This window comes from Psammomys obesus, unplaced genomic scaffold, assembly GCF_907164565.1.
Source record: "Psammomys obesus unplaced genomic scaffold, mPsaObe1.curated_primary_1811, whole genome shotgun sequence".
Lineage (NCBI taxonomy): Eukaryota > Metazoa > Chordata > Mammalia > Rodentia > Muridae > Psammomys > Psammomys obesus.
Window position 1 is genome coordinate 5,645,798 of NW_026596256.1, and position 17,933 is coordinate 5,663,730.

Consider the following 17,933-nt stretch of genomic DNA (forward strand, 5'->3'; position numbering starts at 1 on the left):
ACTCCCTCTATGTATTAGCTACTTGCATGAATTTACTTTCTGAATTTTGTAATTGTCAGATTATTTAGTTGGCTTATCTGCTTGAGCAAGGGGGTCTATGGGAAGTATTGACTTATTTAACCAGCTTATGAATTCTGTTCCCATCGTTTCCTATTCCAGTCAATGGCCCTGGCAGCTCCTGCAAGGGGCATTGTGTGTATGTGTGTTTCTCTAGAGTTACCCACAAGCAAGATGGCTTGCAATGGTTTGAGAAATGAACTCTGAGAAGTTCTAGGGAACTTCTCTTCACCTTAATGTCTCCAAAATGATCTCCAGGTAAAAGCTCTGTGTTGTAGCACTTGCCAAGAAAAGCTCCCCCCAGCTTTGGCATTTATTTTCCTCAAGTAATGGAGTCTGTTGGTGCAGCATAGTGTCTGCTTAACACTGTCTTGTGGATCAGACTGCCAAGTCTTACTGGGAAAAAAAGTTTATATTCATGTGTTTATAGATATATGTTATATATAACATATAAATTTTCCCTGTGATTATTGTTCCTAGTGAATTTTTTTATAACTGAAGTCTCAAAACAAAGGGCTTAGAAAAACAGAACAAGGCACACTCTGATAAATAATTAAAATGTAGTAAGGGCATGATCATTTCTAGATTGGCTTGAAATGGGAAAACACCCAGCCTCACTCAGTAAGACTTTTTAAGGGATTTTTTTTTCTCCAGAAAAGGCTCTTTGTGCCTTCAGGATTGATTTAAGGGAGGGGACCCCATATCTAGTGTTTCATTTACCTAAATAAATTAGCTTTGGAGGAGGGGGATTTAATTATGATTTGCCCACACACAGACCCAGCTTTTGACTTTTTAACACCGAAGGTAATATAGAGGAGTACTCATTTCCCAAATGCTAATCTCCCCAGTAGATTTTGCATGCTGAGCACACTCTGAAACAGCTTCTATGTCAGGCACAAAACATTCCCAGCACCCTTCCAGGCCCTTCCCAGAGGCTGGCTTTCTCCCAGGGGTGAAGGCTAACTGAAGAGTCTACCTGTGGTAATTAGCCTTGCTCCCTTTCATACTTTATGCAAATTGAGTCATGCCATGCCGCAGCCTTTCTTATCCTATGTCTCCTGTCCTGGGGCATATCAGACAGACGTGTAGAATTGATAGATGGTGGAAAACAGGCAGCAAGTGTGTCTAATTACATCTACACTTATTTGTGTAAAAAAAATAATAATGATGATAATAAATAATAAAAAGGCATCCCTACATTAATCTAATTTCAGGAAAGGAAAAATCCTGAGGACTTACAAAACTCCTAGAAAAGTGTCACGTAAACATAATAATTAATACATGTGTCCCAGTATTAAAAAGACCAACTACAAGCCCAGAGACGGTTCCCATAGGCAGACAAAATGACACATCCCTGAGTAACGGGCACAAGCAGATGGGAGCTAATCTCTTTTCTCTTCCACACATAAACTGCTCTGTTTTCCAGCTGGGGGCAGTAACAACAATGTTGATAGTTACTGCCGCACTAAACAGCGTACACAGTATGTAAAGCTAAACTGGAGGCATGACACTAAAATCTCATTGCCGTCTATGCTTAATTAGGAAGTTTTATAATGCCATTTAGCCCCAGAATGAACACGCTCTCCTCGCTGATCACACATGCTTCCCTTTTATCTCCATGGAAGTGGGAGCATTCATCTACCCACGGTGGCAGGCCAACTTCTCAACATAAACAGTCATTGCCGCCAAACAACCCGGCTCCCAGTTGCTGTTTGTAAGCGCTGTGGCTGTTCACACTGTTCTTGGCGGAGGACTTCAGAGTCCTACCTGCTTTTGCCACATAGCTCACTTGAGGGTGTCAGCTGCTAAAACCCATCCCTTTGAGGTGCAGGCCTCCTGATTGACATTTTAGGGGTGGGGGACGTGATAGGGGTCCGTACTCCTCTTTCTCTTTTTCACGCCCCTGACTCTTTCTCAACAACCCTACGCTCTACCTACTCCATTCTCTGGATGGCCCGTTTACCTAGGAGGCCTTACCACCCAAAGCCCAAGCTCACTGGGCTGTTCCACACCCCCTGAGCCAGGAAGCATTGCTTCTCCCTGCTGCAAGTCACAGGAAACCCTTTACACTGATTCTCTCCCTCCCAAATGGAACCTAGTGGAAACATTTCTGCCTTTCTTAAGCGCAGATGTCCCTGTGGCCAGGGCCATGGGCAAGAACACGAAGAAGAAAATTCTGCATCTGAAGTATGCAGACCGGGGCCATGGCCAAAATGAAGTAAACAAACTCATGCATGCGTGCACACACCCAAAAAAAAAGCAAAACAAAAACAGGACACTGACTTTTTTTTTAATTCTGAATAAGATGAAATGGGGAGGTGAGATAGATAAGACAAAAGGCTGGTTGGGTTCCCAGGCATGACATGACTAAAACGGTCATTTTGGTTTCAACCCCCCTCCTGAAACAGCGAGTAATGAGGCAGAGCACTGGCAGCCAGCACTGGCTTGGGGAGGCTATTAAACGCTGTCATGCTTGGCTGTTAAATGGAATGGGTCTGTTAAATGTATCTTGCCGGGTGCAGGTTTGAAAGAGGTGTCCCTCCTGAAGCCAGATAAGATTCTCAACACAGTGTGAATGCAGCAGACCTCTGCCCGCCATGCCCAAGGAGGCCTGCGTGGTGGCCATTTGCTGTGGCTGTGCGATACTGAATGCCAGAGAGTGCCAGAGGCAAGCAGATACCTCGATACCAGCGTGAGATTGAATGCTCCTTCTAAACCCCATGCCAACCCTTAGCTTCTTCTGTAACAGAGGGGTGACTGTAAAGCATCCAGCAAGTCATTGAGAAACTTCAAAAACATACTTTAGTGACAGAGAAGCTTCCAGAAAAAAGCAAGGAACATTGAGTCCTGCAGTTGTTCCTTAATAACCCTGAGTGAGGTCTCAGGCCAGGCCGGAAAAATCGAGAGCACTCCATATCTATTGTGGCAAGAAAGGCAGGGCTAGCTGGGCTTGGTACACGCCTTTGATTGAAGCACTTCGGAGGCAGAGGCAGGAGGATCTCAATGAGTGCAGGGCCAGCCTGGTCTATGTAGCAATTCCAGACCAGCCAGAACTACACAGTGAAACCTTGCCTCAAAAATAAGTTAAAAAAAAAAAGTTAAGTTGAAAAATGAATAAATGCAGGAATAATGAGCCTCCTGGGCCACGTTTTGCCAAGCCAAGCCAATGGCTGGTTAGTTTTGATTTTGTTTCATTTGATTTGTTTTCAGAGGCCCCTTCTGAGGGAATTTCAACAACATATATGTCTTTCTGTAACTTCAACTTGTAACTACTAAGGAGAGAAAAACATGACTCCTAAGTCCTCTCCTCAGTGGGTACGACTTGAAGGGAGACTCTATTTCCCCCACCCCCACCCCCAAGACCCGGACAATTCAGTATGAACTGAATACTCTTTGGTGCCTATTTTTACTTCACTATCCCTCTTTTTAACTTAAAAGTAAAAATGGACAGCCTTTTCTACATGTTCATTTCTGCCACCTTTTTCAAGTGGGTCAGTAATCACATTTCCTGATGAGAAGCAGACATCAGACACAAATAATCCGGCAGGAAAGGAACCCCCTCTTCCCAGGGATCAGTGTGTAGTCCACCAAGAAAGAGTGTGAATGTTCACAAGCTGAAGCCAAAGGGTTCTCAGATACAGGAGAAGCAAACACCACTTTAACACCTGAGGTGAGGTGAACTTTGGTTAAAGCCCAGCAGAGAGTTTTGGTGGCAGGAAGGCCCTGGGTTCTCGCTTACTCATCTTCCCCATCCCCAAAGCAGAATTCAGGCAGGATTGCCTTGTTGTTCCCTTCACTTCCGAGAAAAATCCACTCAGAGCAGAGACAGAGTCTCTTGGGAAAACGGATGATTATTGAGGAGGAATCATGAATTTTTCTAATAATTTCCTCAGGGTAAGCTCCTGAGCTTTAATGAGCCTCTCCAACACATACCTTCCCTAAGGGTAGACAGAGCCGAGAGTATCAGTGAAGAGTTTTAACTGCTGTCCTCTAGGACAGGATTTGCATGCTATAACAAATGGGTGGAATCTAGCCTTCTTCCTGTTTTCTTTTTTTTTTTTTAACAAGTTTTATTAGAATACAGTTACATCCATTCATTGACATGCTGCTTGTGGTTGCCTATGTCCTGCTGTGGCAGATTTGAGAAGCTGCGTCAGAACCAAACGTCCTGAACCTGAAACTTAGCTATCTGGGCTGTTGCAAAGTCTCCTGACCTCTGGGTTTAAGGAGGGAAAGGTGGTTCTGGATTAAAAGTACCATCTACTAAAAACGCAAACTGCATGAGACTAAGGATGGGACTTATTTAAAATTATATCATTGTTAAATTAATGAATGAATAGTTGAACTCCAAAGTAAAAAATTTTAGGTTAAATGTGTTTTTCAAAACAGAAGCATTGAGGTAATCAGACCAAATCTAAGATATTCTAAGATTTTTCATTTTTAACAGCCCAGAGTAAATAAGTTTTTTGGCTCAGCCAAAACTGTATTTGTAAGAAAAGCACCTAGCCCCTGACACACTTGTAAGACTTAGTCTATGCTTTTAAATTTTTGCTTAAGATAAACCCTGTCTGTGGTAATTCATTAACTCTCTAGTATGTTAAGGATCAGACACATGGCAGTTCAGTTTCCCTTCCATAAGAAAACCGGGGGCTGCAGAGCATATGAAGAAAGTAAATTCGGTCCTCTGGAGGCCTGAACCCAATGTCCTGTGATGGCCACCATTGGCACCTCAGACAGAGGCTGTGAAGGCAGCAGAGTCATGCTAGTTGAGACTCTTTTAAGCACCTAATCTCAAAATCTTGTGTCTGGTCAAGATAGTGGCATAGGAGAACGTAGTCAACCTTCCCAGGAAAATGGGAAATGGTGTTTCAGAAAGTCACCTTGAGAAAGCCACTTGGAAGGCTGTTTGGTTCTATCCTGTCCAAGCCTCCTTTTGCCATCTTAACAGTGACTTTTACTCTAGGGAATATCCATGTCTATGTCTCCAGAACCTCTGGCAAGGTCCTCAGAGTACACAACAACCAAATAAAACAGAACCGTACTGACCATGACAATAAACAGGATAAAACAAGAAGGGATACCCAGATCGATTTGTTAGTTTAATTTTAATGGCAAGCAAATTATAACCTAATCCCTACAGAGTGAGGGTTAGCAAGGAGCGGGTTCCTGAGATTAATGCCCCAGCCTCCTAGGTAGTATGAATAATGGATGGGCTAAAAGGCAAAATGCACAATAATGTTCTTTTATTAATGAAATGAAGACTCGTTGTGATGGCTGGCAATAAATTAGGAAAAGCTAAAGAGGGAAAGTCATCAACACTTGCGCCTTTGAAAAATGTAGTTTCTTAAATCCAATAATTACTGCCATGACAGAAAACATCGCTGCCCAAGAAATGAAGTACATCCCCTGTGAATCCTGCCTGTATTGCAGAGGAGAAATATCTTTGATCCATAGACTGTAAAGTCTATTATTTGCTAAGAGAAAACACAGCCCATTACAGTAGATTGATGGTGATATTAAGCATTCTGGTGGAATTTCATAGGTGAACATTTTCAGGGGCTCAGGCATTGAGAGCTCCTCCTTCAGTGCTTGCACACGGAAGCAAGAAGACAGCACGGGTAGGAGGTATGTCCAAAGCCACATCACCAGCTCAGCTAGGACAGAAAACTAATTCAAGAGGATCAAGCAGAAGCCACCAGACAAAACAGGCATTCACAGAGAAGTATGATGCTTCAAATAGTAAAGACAAAGCTGATTCTGCAGTTCATACTCCCGCCTCCTGCACAGCCTTCCCCCACCACTGTGGTCCTTCCCTCTTAAACAGTGCAGGGGACCAGGACCAGATAGATACAGTTCAAGTTCATTCATGCATGTTTTCAAGTTGAGTAGAATGTGGACACTGGCTTACTTCATCATCAGTAGAAGAGGTCACTGGCCAAATAATTCTTCTGGTTAGATAGGGTTGCCTTTTATTTCAGTGTGCCTGGTGTTGCGGCAGGCCCAGAAACAGGATAGATGTTAATTCCTTTTAGACCCCCAGCTATGTCTATGTCATATGCAGGTACCTGAGTTGCTGTGGTAACTGGCATATTACAGCCATCTGTCACCTGCTACAGTAGCAGCCAGGGGCTTTGTGAGAGTCAAAAGCTAACAGAAGGAGGTGGGTATTTGTGGTGTTTCTTCGATACAGGATGGGCTGACATTAGTCTCTTTCTCTACAACATCTCATTTTCCAATGATATGTTCTTTCAACTAAACTCCCCAGCGCACAGCATGGGAACCAAGGCATACAAGCATTTGAAGTTACCACTGATCAGCCTTGGAATCCTGAGGGTCCCTTGCTCACCTCTAACCTGTGATAATTAGCATCAAAATGTGATACTAACAGTCTTGAGATTAGGGGCTCTTAATGTAATGGAGACTCACTAAAAGGCACTTGAGATTTCAATAGCCAGTCTACACATGCTAGTTCTAACAAAACCACAAACACCGAGCAGAATAAGTTACAAAATTATCCTGTCAGGAAGTCGTATATGTTAATGGAACATTCAGCCCATACCATAAGAAATGCTCACTTTGCAAAGAATAGGCAGTGAGAAGGAGACACTAAGAATCTTTGATATCTGAGAATCTTGAATGTTTGATTGAAAAATAAGTGAATAAGTAAAACTGCCTCTCACCCTTTCAGAAATGGCCCAGAATTTAAATGTGTGACACAACACTTCAGAGGACAAATCATGCTTCAAATATTTCGGGAGGGTTTCCAGTTTGTTCACATTCGCATGACAATTTCTCTTAAGAATACATCACTAGAAACAGTTTTGTTTTCTTGCTGAAATGCATTAAGGGGCTACAGAATCCAACTGTAAATAGTCAACTGTACTAAGAGGTATGCTAATTTTGAGGACTCTAATTGAAACTCTAAAAAAGATCACAAATGGCAGCAACAACCATGAGCAGATACAGCAATGGGCAAACGCATGAATAGCAGAGAAATGATTTTCTATGATATAGGAATACTGTTGCTAATATTTGAAACAGACTCATTTCTGGCTTTAAGTTTTCATGGAGCATTTAGGAGTTCTATTTTATAATCTTATCCGGAAAGTGCATAGTTACCTAAAAGAATCTTGGATTAAATAAGAGGTGTGTGATACATGCCCAGTCAATAGGCCACAGTCTGACAAGTATTCTGGAAGTTTCTGGTTGTAGCATAGAGGAGTTTACATGAGATTTGAGAAATCTTCACGGAAAAGGTGGTGAGAGAACAGAACCTTCAACACAAAAGGCTTGGTCAAGAAGGTTTTTGCTAGAGGAGTTTAGCGGGTGATGTGCTGTAGGAGAGGAGCTATCATTAGGTGCTGGAGAATACATACATTAGGCTGGGCACAAAAGAAGAGGTAATCAGGTGGTGAGCAACTTCTGCCAGGCCAATCAAGTGAATTCAGAGGTATGTTAGTGACTGTCATGATGTTATGGGAAGAAAGCACAGACTAGCGTGGTTCAGCCATAAACAACATTTACCATAGTACAGAACCAGACAGGCCTGTGAGTGGGTTCTAGCTTTGTTTGGTGTTGGGTAGATTGGGCACACATTCAAAGCCAAGTTCCCTTCTGGATCCACACTGTTCTCACTGAGTTGTCTCTGTCTTCAATGTCATGGCATATAGGATTTGAGACGCCATCTTAAAAAAATAAAATAAAAAACTGGAATTCATTGTGAAGGTCAATTTCCAGAGACAGTTTCAGGGTGTCCTGTTGCCTGGGTAGGTGTTTATCCTGAGCCTGTCAGCTGGGGCTTGCTTCTAGTGGCAAGCCCACCATTTTAGCTCTCATAGACAGTGTAGGATCACCTTTACAGTAGTTAGTATGGGAGTGGAAAGGTGTCCAAAAGGCAACTAGGGTAGAATTGGCTAAGGTAAGCAGAGCAAAAAGATGTTATTTTAGAAGAGCCACTGTCTGCTAAAGGTTCACAATGGATCTACTGATATTATGAATCAGTTTTGAGTAAGAGCAGGAACTAGACACTGGAAAATTTTACTGTCAGTCCATTGCCAAGGCTGGGACAAGGATTGAGACTTTATGAGGAATTGTAAATAAATTGGACCTTGTGGAAATTGACCTGTCAGCTTCTTGCAGGATGTACTGGAGATTGGGTACCCCAGAGGGAAGTAGGTGACCTCTGTTGGAACTCCTTATATTTCAATAGCCACAAAGTTCATAATGTATCTTTTGTGTGCTGTGAACTGTGGCGAATTCAGAGAAGGCATCTAAGACTTGACCGTGGCCCTTCATAGACTCTATAAGATGGGAAGAAAAATGGTCAATCATGATTTATGCAGGAATTCACACACTGAATGCACTATGCACTACACTGTTGTGGGAATGAACCACAGTCCACAGAACTACAAACAGGATGTGCCAGGGCTCAGGGAGCAAAGGCTTACAGAGAGAGCTACCCACTCGGTGGTCTTCAGTTACAGTTATTGATAAGTATTCAGTGACCCAGGTAGGCAAGAAACCCTCATTTCTTTGCTGAACACTAGGCCTAGGAGGTCACCGTTCCCCAGATTCAAAGTGGGTTGACTAGGTGGATAGTGACTTATTGCTCCCCCACAGTTTCTCTGGTTGGCAGCATGTGGGTCCACTCAGGCTTTGGTCTTAGAGACTGTCCGTGGCCAGGCTTTTCTCCCTGCTACTTGGGATGAGAACGGAGTGCAAACATGAAGACTCTGCTTTATGTTGTTACAATAGATTACAGAATCAATGCTTGCTTGGGCCTTGTGAAAGAGACATGAGTTCTATTCTCAGTGCAGTACCTGGGCAAATGTTCCATATGCTGAGCCTTGGCTTCAGTACTATAAAGAAGTGCCCTGGACAGAGAGGCTCTGGACAGCCTCTTTCACTCCTAGGCATCTGTAAATCCAATATAAACTGTCATCTGAACCTTATTCCAGAACATGCAATCACAACCCATACACCTTTCTAAGAAGTGCCATGAACTATGAAAACATGTAAGCACACAGAGGTTCATCCCAGAAGGTCAATATTTAGAAAACTAGTAATTAGGGAGATTGGCATGACAGGTGGAATGGAACACTTAAGGCAGAGTAAGTCTTCTCTAGGCAGAGGGGCAAGAGAGGAAGACAGTATGAGCACCCTCAAGACAATTTGAAGAAAGAAAAGTGGAAGTGAGGGGCCGGTCGGTGAAAGGGCTCACCATGAATGCTGCCAGCCTCTGTATCAACTCCATTCTGTGTTTGTGGAGAAGGGTCCCATTTGGGGGGCACGTGACTTAGAGCAGCTGAATAGACAGGTAGTCATCTAAGGGAGATGGAGGACTGAATATTTGAAGGTCCCTGAGAATTCAAGAAGGAGACCCACAGTTAAACTCTATTTCAGTGAGTCTTGTTGATATGTCACCTGCGGAGATGGGAGAGCACAGAGGAAGGGAGAAGGCGTTCTCTTGATATAGGGGCTTTTTCTCACTTCCATCCCTTAATTCTAAGACATTACTTTGCATCAAATTACAAAGAGAAAAGGAAAGAGCACATCAGCCCTCTGCAAGCCCCGGCCATTTAAGTTTTCGAACCCTATTTTATCTGGAGCAGCTCTGTGTGAGGAGAGGCCTGCTCCTTGTGTTTCACACTAATGGAGCTGAATGAATGCCCACAGTCAGCCACAGGCAGGGCAGCGCAGAGTCCTCCCATGTCTGACTGCCTGTGGTCCTTCATCAGCATCCCCGTCCGATGCCAGTGAGTTTTTCATCCCCAGAAAGGTAGAAACACAACTATATTTTTTATGACCAGGAGACGAGTTTATATTACCCTTGGATTAACTACAGAATGCCTTTTATGTTAGACAGACTAAATAGACATCTGTTTTTCTACAAACATCCAACTCCACACAAACAGAACATTCTCAGTTTGCTTTGAAAAGGAAAATACCATGTGTTGTGACTTTACAATGTTTTAAATAAAGTTAGGAATTTGGGTTTGTGAGGCTGAGGTTTTCATGAAATCAGTGGGTATGAGACCAAAAACTACACATACGAGCTCCTTTAAAATTCAATGAGGGGCAGAAACAAGGCAGACATTTCAACAGAGCGGCCATTGGATTGCTGTTTTAGACGTTCTATGAAGCGAGAAGTGAATTATTAAAGTTTATCGCCCTCATTGGCTTCTAACACTGTTACTCAGCGTGAGCATCGTTTTTAAAGTGGGAACGGCGCAGCCTAAGTAAGCCATTTACTGCCCGCTTCTACACGCTGTCGCTATTTCGCTCTTTATTACTTCATTTTGAAACTTTGATTGCTTTCTCTTAGATCTGAGATTGTTCTAATGCTATTCTGCAATCGTATGAGGGGCTTAGTTTTCACTTTGTTCTCAGAACCAGGCTGGCTATAAATTTATCTCAGTTCTTTGAAGAAACTAACAGTAAAATTTCAAGAGGAGAAAAATGGCGGCAGATATCCTCGCAGAGGGGAAGTAATCTCCTAAAAGCAGAACAGCCTCCAGGCTATGTCCCTTTAAACAGGCACTTTCAGGCAACGACAGCCTTTGCTTTCCACTGTGGTCCATGTTCAGTATTTTTCTTTGGGCTTTGTACCTGCTTTTCTGCTTTCTGCTAACGTTTTGAGAGTGGACCAGTCCCTCCTCATACTAATAAAATATGGAATGAAGTCACACTCTGTCCCCATACTGATGCTGCAGTACCTTCTAAGGCTACAGCCAAGTAGCACATACTGGAGATCACCCTAGGTTTCCTTGGGAAAATTAGGCATAGAGACAAAAGGTTGGACTTCTCAAAGAAGAAGAAGGGGGGAAAAAAAGAAGAAAACTCGCCTTTATGAAAATGGACTTCGTAAAGTGAACCCCATAGGATGTAGTCCTTGGGCTTAATCTCATTCCTTTCAGACTTTGGCTTCATTAAAATTCACCCAGCCCCTCCCAAGGTCTGCCATATCTCCTCATCAAGAGACAACAAGATCATTTAGAGTGAAAATTGCTAACACAGCAGGGAGAGCTTGTGACTATGTTTCTACAGTCACTATATCTGACAACTTTATCACCCTTCAGTTTTATTATTCCTGTGCCCTAAGCTGCATGTGGGCCAACATAACCCAAAGGGCTTTCTTACCTGTCACACACAAAGGACTGAAGCGCATGTTTAATGTAGGGGGTGGTTCTGAATGCCACCGGGTAATAGAAACGAAGCAGCTAGCACTGGGTGGGTTGCAAACTGTGGCATGGCCTGTGCCTACTGGCTTTGTGAGTAAGAATGGTGAGTGTTGGCATAAGCAAGCCATGATGGGCAGGTTGACTTGGCCAGCATACTTTCCAACTACAAAACATCTAGAGTCTCTCCTGCCATGTCCCCTGGCCTAATTGTCCTCTTTCTCATTTTATGCCCCTGCTAGACCACCGCTCTTGATAAGGAGAGGCAGGTTTTCCGACGAAGACGCAACCAGGATGTGAGGAGCCGGTACAAGGCACAGCCAGCTCCACCAGAACTCAACTCGGAATCAGAAGACTACTCCCCCAGCTCCTCTGAGACTGTTCGCTCCCCCAACTCACCCTTTTAATAGGACCCTTTTACTCCTAGCTTAACCCTTTAAGACTCTGAGATTCCCCCTTCCCCCAAACTTCTGTAAAACAGGTTCATCTGATCTATCTAGCACTCAATGCTTGAATGGCAGAACAGAAAGTATGTCTTGGGTACCTTTGTAGCAAGTTCCCTTTCACTGAATGAGAAGGCATGTGGTGTTTGTGATGACGACGGTAATTTGCTGCTAATAGGGGTCCTTAAAGGGTTAAGGTGCATTTGAGATTTTTTTTTTTTTTAACATAGAAGCAATGAATGTTTTCATCAGTCAAGCGAAGATCTGCAGTATGTAACATAGCACGCATTAGCCCTCTGAGTGCATAGAATTTTCTTGAGAATCCTTGCTGGGGAACATTTCAGACCCTTGAGTATATTCACACATAGTTCTTAATTTTACTGCAGACCAAGGGGCGTTGTTAAGACCCTAAAACATCCACACAAGAAGAGCATGGAGGATGAAACACTGCCGATCCTTCTCTGCGGATTTAGGACATGACAGGCTTTTATAATGTCAGCTGATGCACCCCTCTTTCCCAACCGTTTTCTGAAGAAGGGGAGTCATTTTCCTAAGTCCTTCCTATGGTTAGCTGCAGAGAGTTCTCTGCTTTTATTGGGGGGGGGGGATTAGGTTTGTGGCAGCCTGACCCAAGTGACTGACAGTGTCTCTCCCTGGCTCCATACAAAGATGTGCTGATGACGTCCTCTAAAATGCTGCTTCCCCATTAGCTGCTGCTAGTGCCAGGCAGACCCCTGGGGAGCCACCTAGCCTTGGCTTGTGCTTGGTGAGTTGGGATCTGTCTGCTCAGGATCAGAAGAGATCTAGAAATAATTGATGAAAAGAGCAATAAATTATCAGGTGCTCTACAGGGCTGGAAATCCAACCAGCAAGGGAAAGCAAGGTCCTGTGGGTTGTTTTTTTTCTTTCTTTTTTCCTCAGCTGCTTTTACATGGGACTGTAGCCACCAGTATGAAACCAACACAGAATACAAAAGACCTGGGGCACAAGGGATCAAGAGGCGAGCACTTTGCAAAGTGACAGAAGGGAAAGTACAGTGGAAACACAGGTTTTATAGAAATAAACCAGTTCCATAAGTAACTCTAGGGACCTGCAAGCCTCCCAGAAGATACCTTGGAGGCTGAAGCTGCCACTCCCACCCATGACTTTCTTTGTTATGGCATTGTCTCTAGGCGTCCAGGAGGGATGCATTGCTTTTCTGGTTTGGGGCCAAGGCCTGACTGGGATTGGTTTTTCACTCCTGTCACCCAATCTGTCTGCCCAGGCCTGAGTTTCTTTAGGAGCTGATTGCATTTTAGAATGTAGGCTTTCCTGTTCCGTATGTCCATGCTCAGGAGGATTCAGCAGTGTGTGGGAGGCAGGGCCAGCGCAAATGTTGCCCTAATGTTTTCTCAGCTTTGAGTGAGGAGAGAACAGTGATAGGTTCCAGAATGGCTACAAGTTCCTCGTTTTCTCTTTCTTACTTTGGATGTATTTTGTTGTCTTAGAAGTTATGAACAACCTTTCCATAGTCAGGTCTTTATTTTTAAACTCCACAGTAGTCTTCACTGGCTGTGTTTATACACAGTTATAAACTATGTTCCACACACACACACACATATAGACTTTCAAATGGCAGGATCCAGCATTTCCTGCTCTTCCACACTTAAATATAACATTTATTTAGGTTTTTTTTTTCTTTTAGAGAGTCCAGAAATGATAGCAAATAAAATCACAAAATGATATAAAGCAGTGTATCATTTGAATTGGGTGTTGGGAGCAGGGACAGGGCACAGACCACCAGGAAGGGTGTTGGTATAGGACCTAGAGCTGGAAATCACTACTTTCTCTGAAACAGAAAAGCAAAGCATCATTCCAGGATAAACAAGTAATGGCATAGCTGAGCCTCAACTCCATGTATGTGACTAAAAAACACCCTATGGGAAATATCAGAGTGCCACTTTCCTGTCTCTGAATTATTGCTTTCCCCCTGGTCCTTAACATACGGCCACAGTATCCAGGGGCATAGGCCCACAGCACAGGCCTCTGGCATTTTTTTTCCATCGATAATTTTTTCATCACGCTACAAAAGGACAGCTCAGAATTCAGAGCCTATTCAGAAGGATGATCGCAGCATATCCCTCTAGAATTTCAGTGATCTATGCTGAATAAATAGTGGAATGTAACCTGTCAAGTAGAAATATTGAGCAATCAGACGGAATGCAGTAATTCAGTAATCTTCCCAGCATTAAGCTACCAGGAGCTTGGATGTCAGAGCTGTTACTCAGAGGGGCGACAGACAAGCACAAGGCTGACGACTTGCTGCATCCAGATTGCTTTGGTTTTAGCCAACACTAATTTTTTCCCCTCAACATTCTCAGAATAGTTTCAGTTTGAAATAATTAAGTGGTGGTGTTCTTTGAATTTCTATAACCAAATCAATCTTATTTTTTATTTTATGTATCATAGAAAAACTACGTGCCATTATGGCTGTGTATCTCTGTAATTATCCACTTAACCATCATGAGTGTTTCCATATTTTTGAGTATTGAATATAACTCTTATGGTGGTAGTCTGGTGATGGGAATTGCCCTTCCTTTACCAACAGGACCCGTGCTGTCCTGTGGCATTTAAAGGATTCTTTCCATTTGAGAGTAGAGTAGTTGAACAATCATTACTTGCTTCCTGTAAATCAATTCTGTAGATGAGACCCGTTCATATTAATGAATTCATTTCCCCCTCAACATTGTAGCAGAAACTACTTTATTTGTCATGATCAATAAATATGTGATTTGTTCCAAACTATTAGAAGGGAAAGTTAAGATCTTCGGTCCCTGGAAATGTTCTGGCTGTAGCCCTCATCTGACTCCCACGCGGTGCAGATTAACATAAGTAGAGGGGAAACGTTAATAAACAACGGAAAACACTTGATGTTCTGTGTTCACTGTGACGTCCCTGCAATCTGCTTAGTGGTGGTTAGCAGGCCTGTCAGATAGTGCTGAAAGAGAACAGTATATCTGTGAATGAAGGCTAAAATTGCAATCCTTTACCCTTTGAGGCATATTTCAGTTGGAGAGGGAAAAAAAAGGAAAGAAAAATTGGCTCAGAGGGTCACAGAGCTACCAAATACCCAGGACTCAAGCACGTTAAATCATGGTTGTTTGCTCGCCAAAGGCATTTGCTAGACAACTCTATCCCCTGTGCTGAAGCGCAGTTGTGCTGAGGGAGAGTTTTCTTCACATTATTGTATTGCCTCTAGCCCTTCTCTGGGTAAAGCCCTGTCAGCATTTCCATGATAAACTCCTACTCTGGAAGGTTTTTAATTTGACCATAAAAATGTGCCTCAGGCTGAAGTTTGTTGATCAGGGCCTGTACTGAAGAGTAAGCTGGCACATCTCACTCTTCTTCTCAACTCCTGAGGAAAACTCAACACCAAGAATTCTGGGACATTGCCTTCATTGCGATTCCAAAGGTTTGGAATGCACCAAGAATCGGGATGGTAATTTTAACATAACTATCCATTTGGGCATGCTTTTTTCTAATGGATTACCTAGCATATACTATGAAATATTTTCCATGTGGGTTTTTTTTTTTTTTTTTTTTTTTTTTTTTTTTTTTTTTTTTTTTTTTTTGTCTAAAGATTTTTAAGAACTTGAAGTTCATTAGCTCAAATGTCCACTTTTTCCCTGAGCTGCCTGCCACTTCCTTTGGGAATTTGGAAAAAAAAAAACTCTCTGACCCAGTGGAGCATTGTCAGTAGTTTGCATGCTGTGTAGAGGGTCAGATAGATGCTTCTTTGGAAATCTGGATTTCCAAGTTTAGTCATTGGGTTTCATGAAGCTCCTCTAGACTGTTGGGAGAATGGTGGATAAAAAATCGCCCCCAGCAATTAACACATTTGGCAATTTAGATTCAAAGCCACTGTAAAATAACACACTTCATACTCCCCTGTTGAGAGGCAAATAAATCAGGGGAACATGAGGACATATGAAACATTTGATGACTGCAAACGTGCTTTACAATTGGGCTCTCCGGTGCTTACACATGGAACAGTTAAGAACGGGGACCCCGGATGTCAGATGGAATCTTTAGTTTGTATGTGATTACATACAGATGGGGGAGGCGCTCAGAGCGGCTCTTTTGTTTTTTAATCATCTCAAATATGCAGCCAGCCAGCCAGTAGCACCAAGGGTCATAAACTGGTGGGAAACAGGAAATTCAAGGTAGAGGTTTAGAATGCCTCTGCTTCGGCATTTTTGTTTGTTTGTTTGTGTTGCTGGCTCTCACACAGAGGCCTCTGTGGTCACTTTTTCGGTAAGTGAACATCTAACTGGCAGGTGCTGAGATCATGCAGTTAGCCCATGGAGACAAACAAGGGATATGGATTCACTGTTTTCTGTAAGGAAAAGGCAGTCTCTCAACCATCCCAATAATTTCTCCAACATTTTTTTCATTATCTTTTGTTGTTGTTGTTGTCAATTAAATTGAGACGCTTAATGTTGCTTTACTGTAAAATTGTATATTTTTGACTGTGACATACTTTGTTAATTTAAAGTAATTAGTGCTTAAGCCTTCAGAACTGTTGGTATTAAGAGTAGGACTTTAAAGAGGTGTGAAACATCCTAATAACGTCAATTCATTCCAAGTCAATCAGTTGTAGTTAGGGACAGACCTAGACTAGTTCTCTGGGGCAGTTCCTCACTTGCCCTTGACATTAAATCCTTGGTGTATTCAAAGAATAAATAAAAAGATACTGAAATGGGTCCAAGGTTAAAGTCATATCCTTGACAACTTTTTAAAAAATTTTTATCGGGAAATTAATATTAGCCTTTTTCATTCTAGCTGAAAGAAAATTATTAAAGGATTAGTTGAGTGTGAAATTAAATAGTATTTTGCTCCTGCATACTAAAGAAGGGGGCTGGGGACCTGACACGTTTAACAAGTTTCCTGAAAGGTTTTGATTTGGAGGGAAAAAAATTTTTTTTTCAACATTTCCTTTGGAGATTCTGCCTCTGTCACTTGCATGGATCGGATGGCATAGGTTAGTGTCTGATTTTGGAATCCCAATGAAATAACTTTCAAACAATTTGTACCCATGAATTAAGGTGGAATGAGATCCAATTTTCCCCCTAATCCTTCAGTTTAAGCTCATAAATTGTAGGTGAATGTGGAATGAAATCATCTGTGATATATTATGTTCATTTACCAAATGAGCTCTTTTGATGTTGCCTGTTTTTATGTAAAACATGTTCTTAAACTAATAAAGTAATATCTCTCTTGGTGTACAAACTATTCACAATGCCCTTCGCTGCTGGGCCAGCTCTTTGGTTTACATTGCCGTGATGGAGTAAAATTTCATTTTGGTTCAATTCAAAATTGACACATTCAGTCCAGAGAGGAATAACCCAGCTGTGTTCAGGGGTGGGGGCAGGGTATTCTCTATACAAGGCTTTAAAAATTAGTCATGCGGTCAGAATGTAGCTTTCCCACATGTCCTCCACAGCACAGTATATATTTCATGAGCATAATTCAAAAACAACTATTCCAAAAATGTCCCTTTTCATATATTACCTTCCTGGCTGGGCCAGTGACTTGGACAAACACAGAGAAATCAAATACTGTTCAGCATTATTTTATCCTTCAACCTGCATGCACAAGCTCTCCAGAGGAGACTGCTGTTTTAGCTGCTTGTCTGTAATTAGCTGCCATTTTGTTGCCCTTTCCCATTAGGTATTCCACGTGCAAGATTTTGACCTTGGAGAAAATTTCAGAAAGTTATGATGGCAGAAAGTTTTTTTCCTTTTGAGGTTTCCAATGCCAGGAGATTGACAGGACCCCTGGTGTCACTTTATGAAGGTGCCAGAATATCTCCACACTCCTGTAAAATTAAGCTGTCACCTTTCCTGCCATTCCCTTTGCTCTCTGCGTCTTTTCTAGACTCTTCTGGAAACCACTGAGAAACAATGATCAAAGTGATTGCTTCCTAAGAAACCGTATTCTTGGTTTATGAGACTGGTGACCTTGCTAAAGATCTGCCATTTAAAACTTTGGGGGTAAGTCTTGGTCACAACTTGGTGTTGAAGATGATAGAGCTCCCACACGTGGGAACTGGAAAGGAACAGCCTTGCCTGACCTAACCACAGTCCACTTGGTCTGGGGAGCTGGAGAGGTGGAATGTATTGTATACATAGCAGGCAGTTATGAAGACAGAGGTAAATATGAGAAACAGGTATCGAAAATTTTCACATCCTATCTCCTGAACAAAATAAGAAAGGCT

At 42.5% G+C, this 17,933-nt stretch overlaps 1 protein-coding gene across 4 annotated transcripts in view; it reads left to right on the forward strand.

Moving 5' to 3' along the window:
• Dclk1 (doublecortin like kinase 1) overlaps window positions 1-14,587 on the forward strand; it is a 277,895-nt gene extending 263,308 nt beyond the window's left edge. For 2 of the 4 annotated variants that reach the window (XM_055596749.1, XM_055596751.1), the window contains exon 18: window positions 11,477-11,614. In XM_055596749.1, coding sequence (XP_055452724.1) covers window positions 11,477-11,534 — 58 coding nt within the window. In that variant the 3' untranslated portion in view covers window positions 11,535-11,614. Of the gene's footprint in view, window positions 1-11,476 lie in introns of all 4 variants that reach the window. The other 2 variants (XM_055596748.1, XM_055596750.1) reach the window with 1 other exon arrangement.
• Window positions 14,588-17,933: the final 3,346 nt, after the last annotated feature.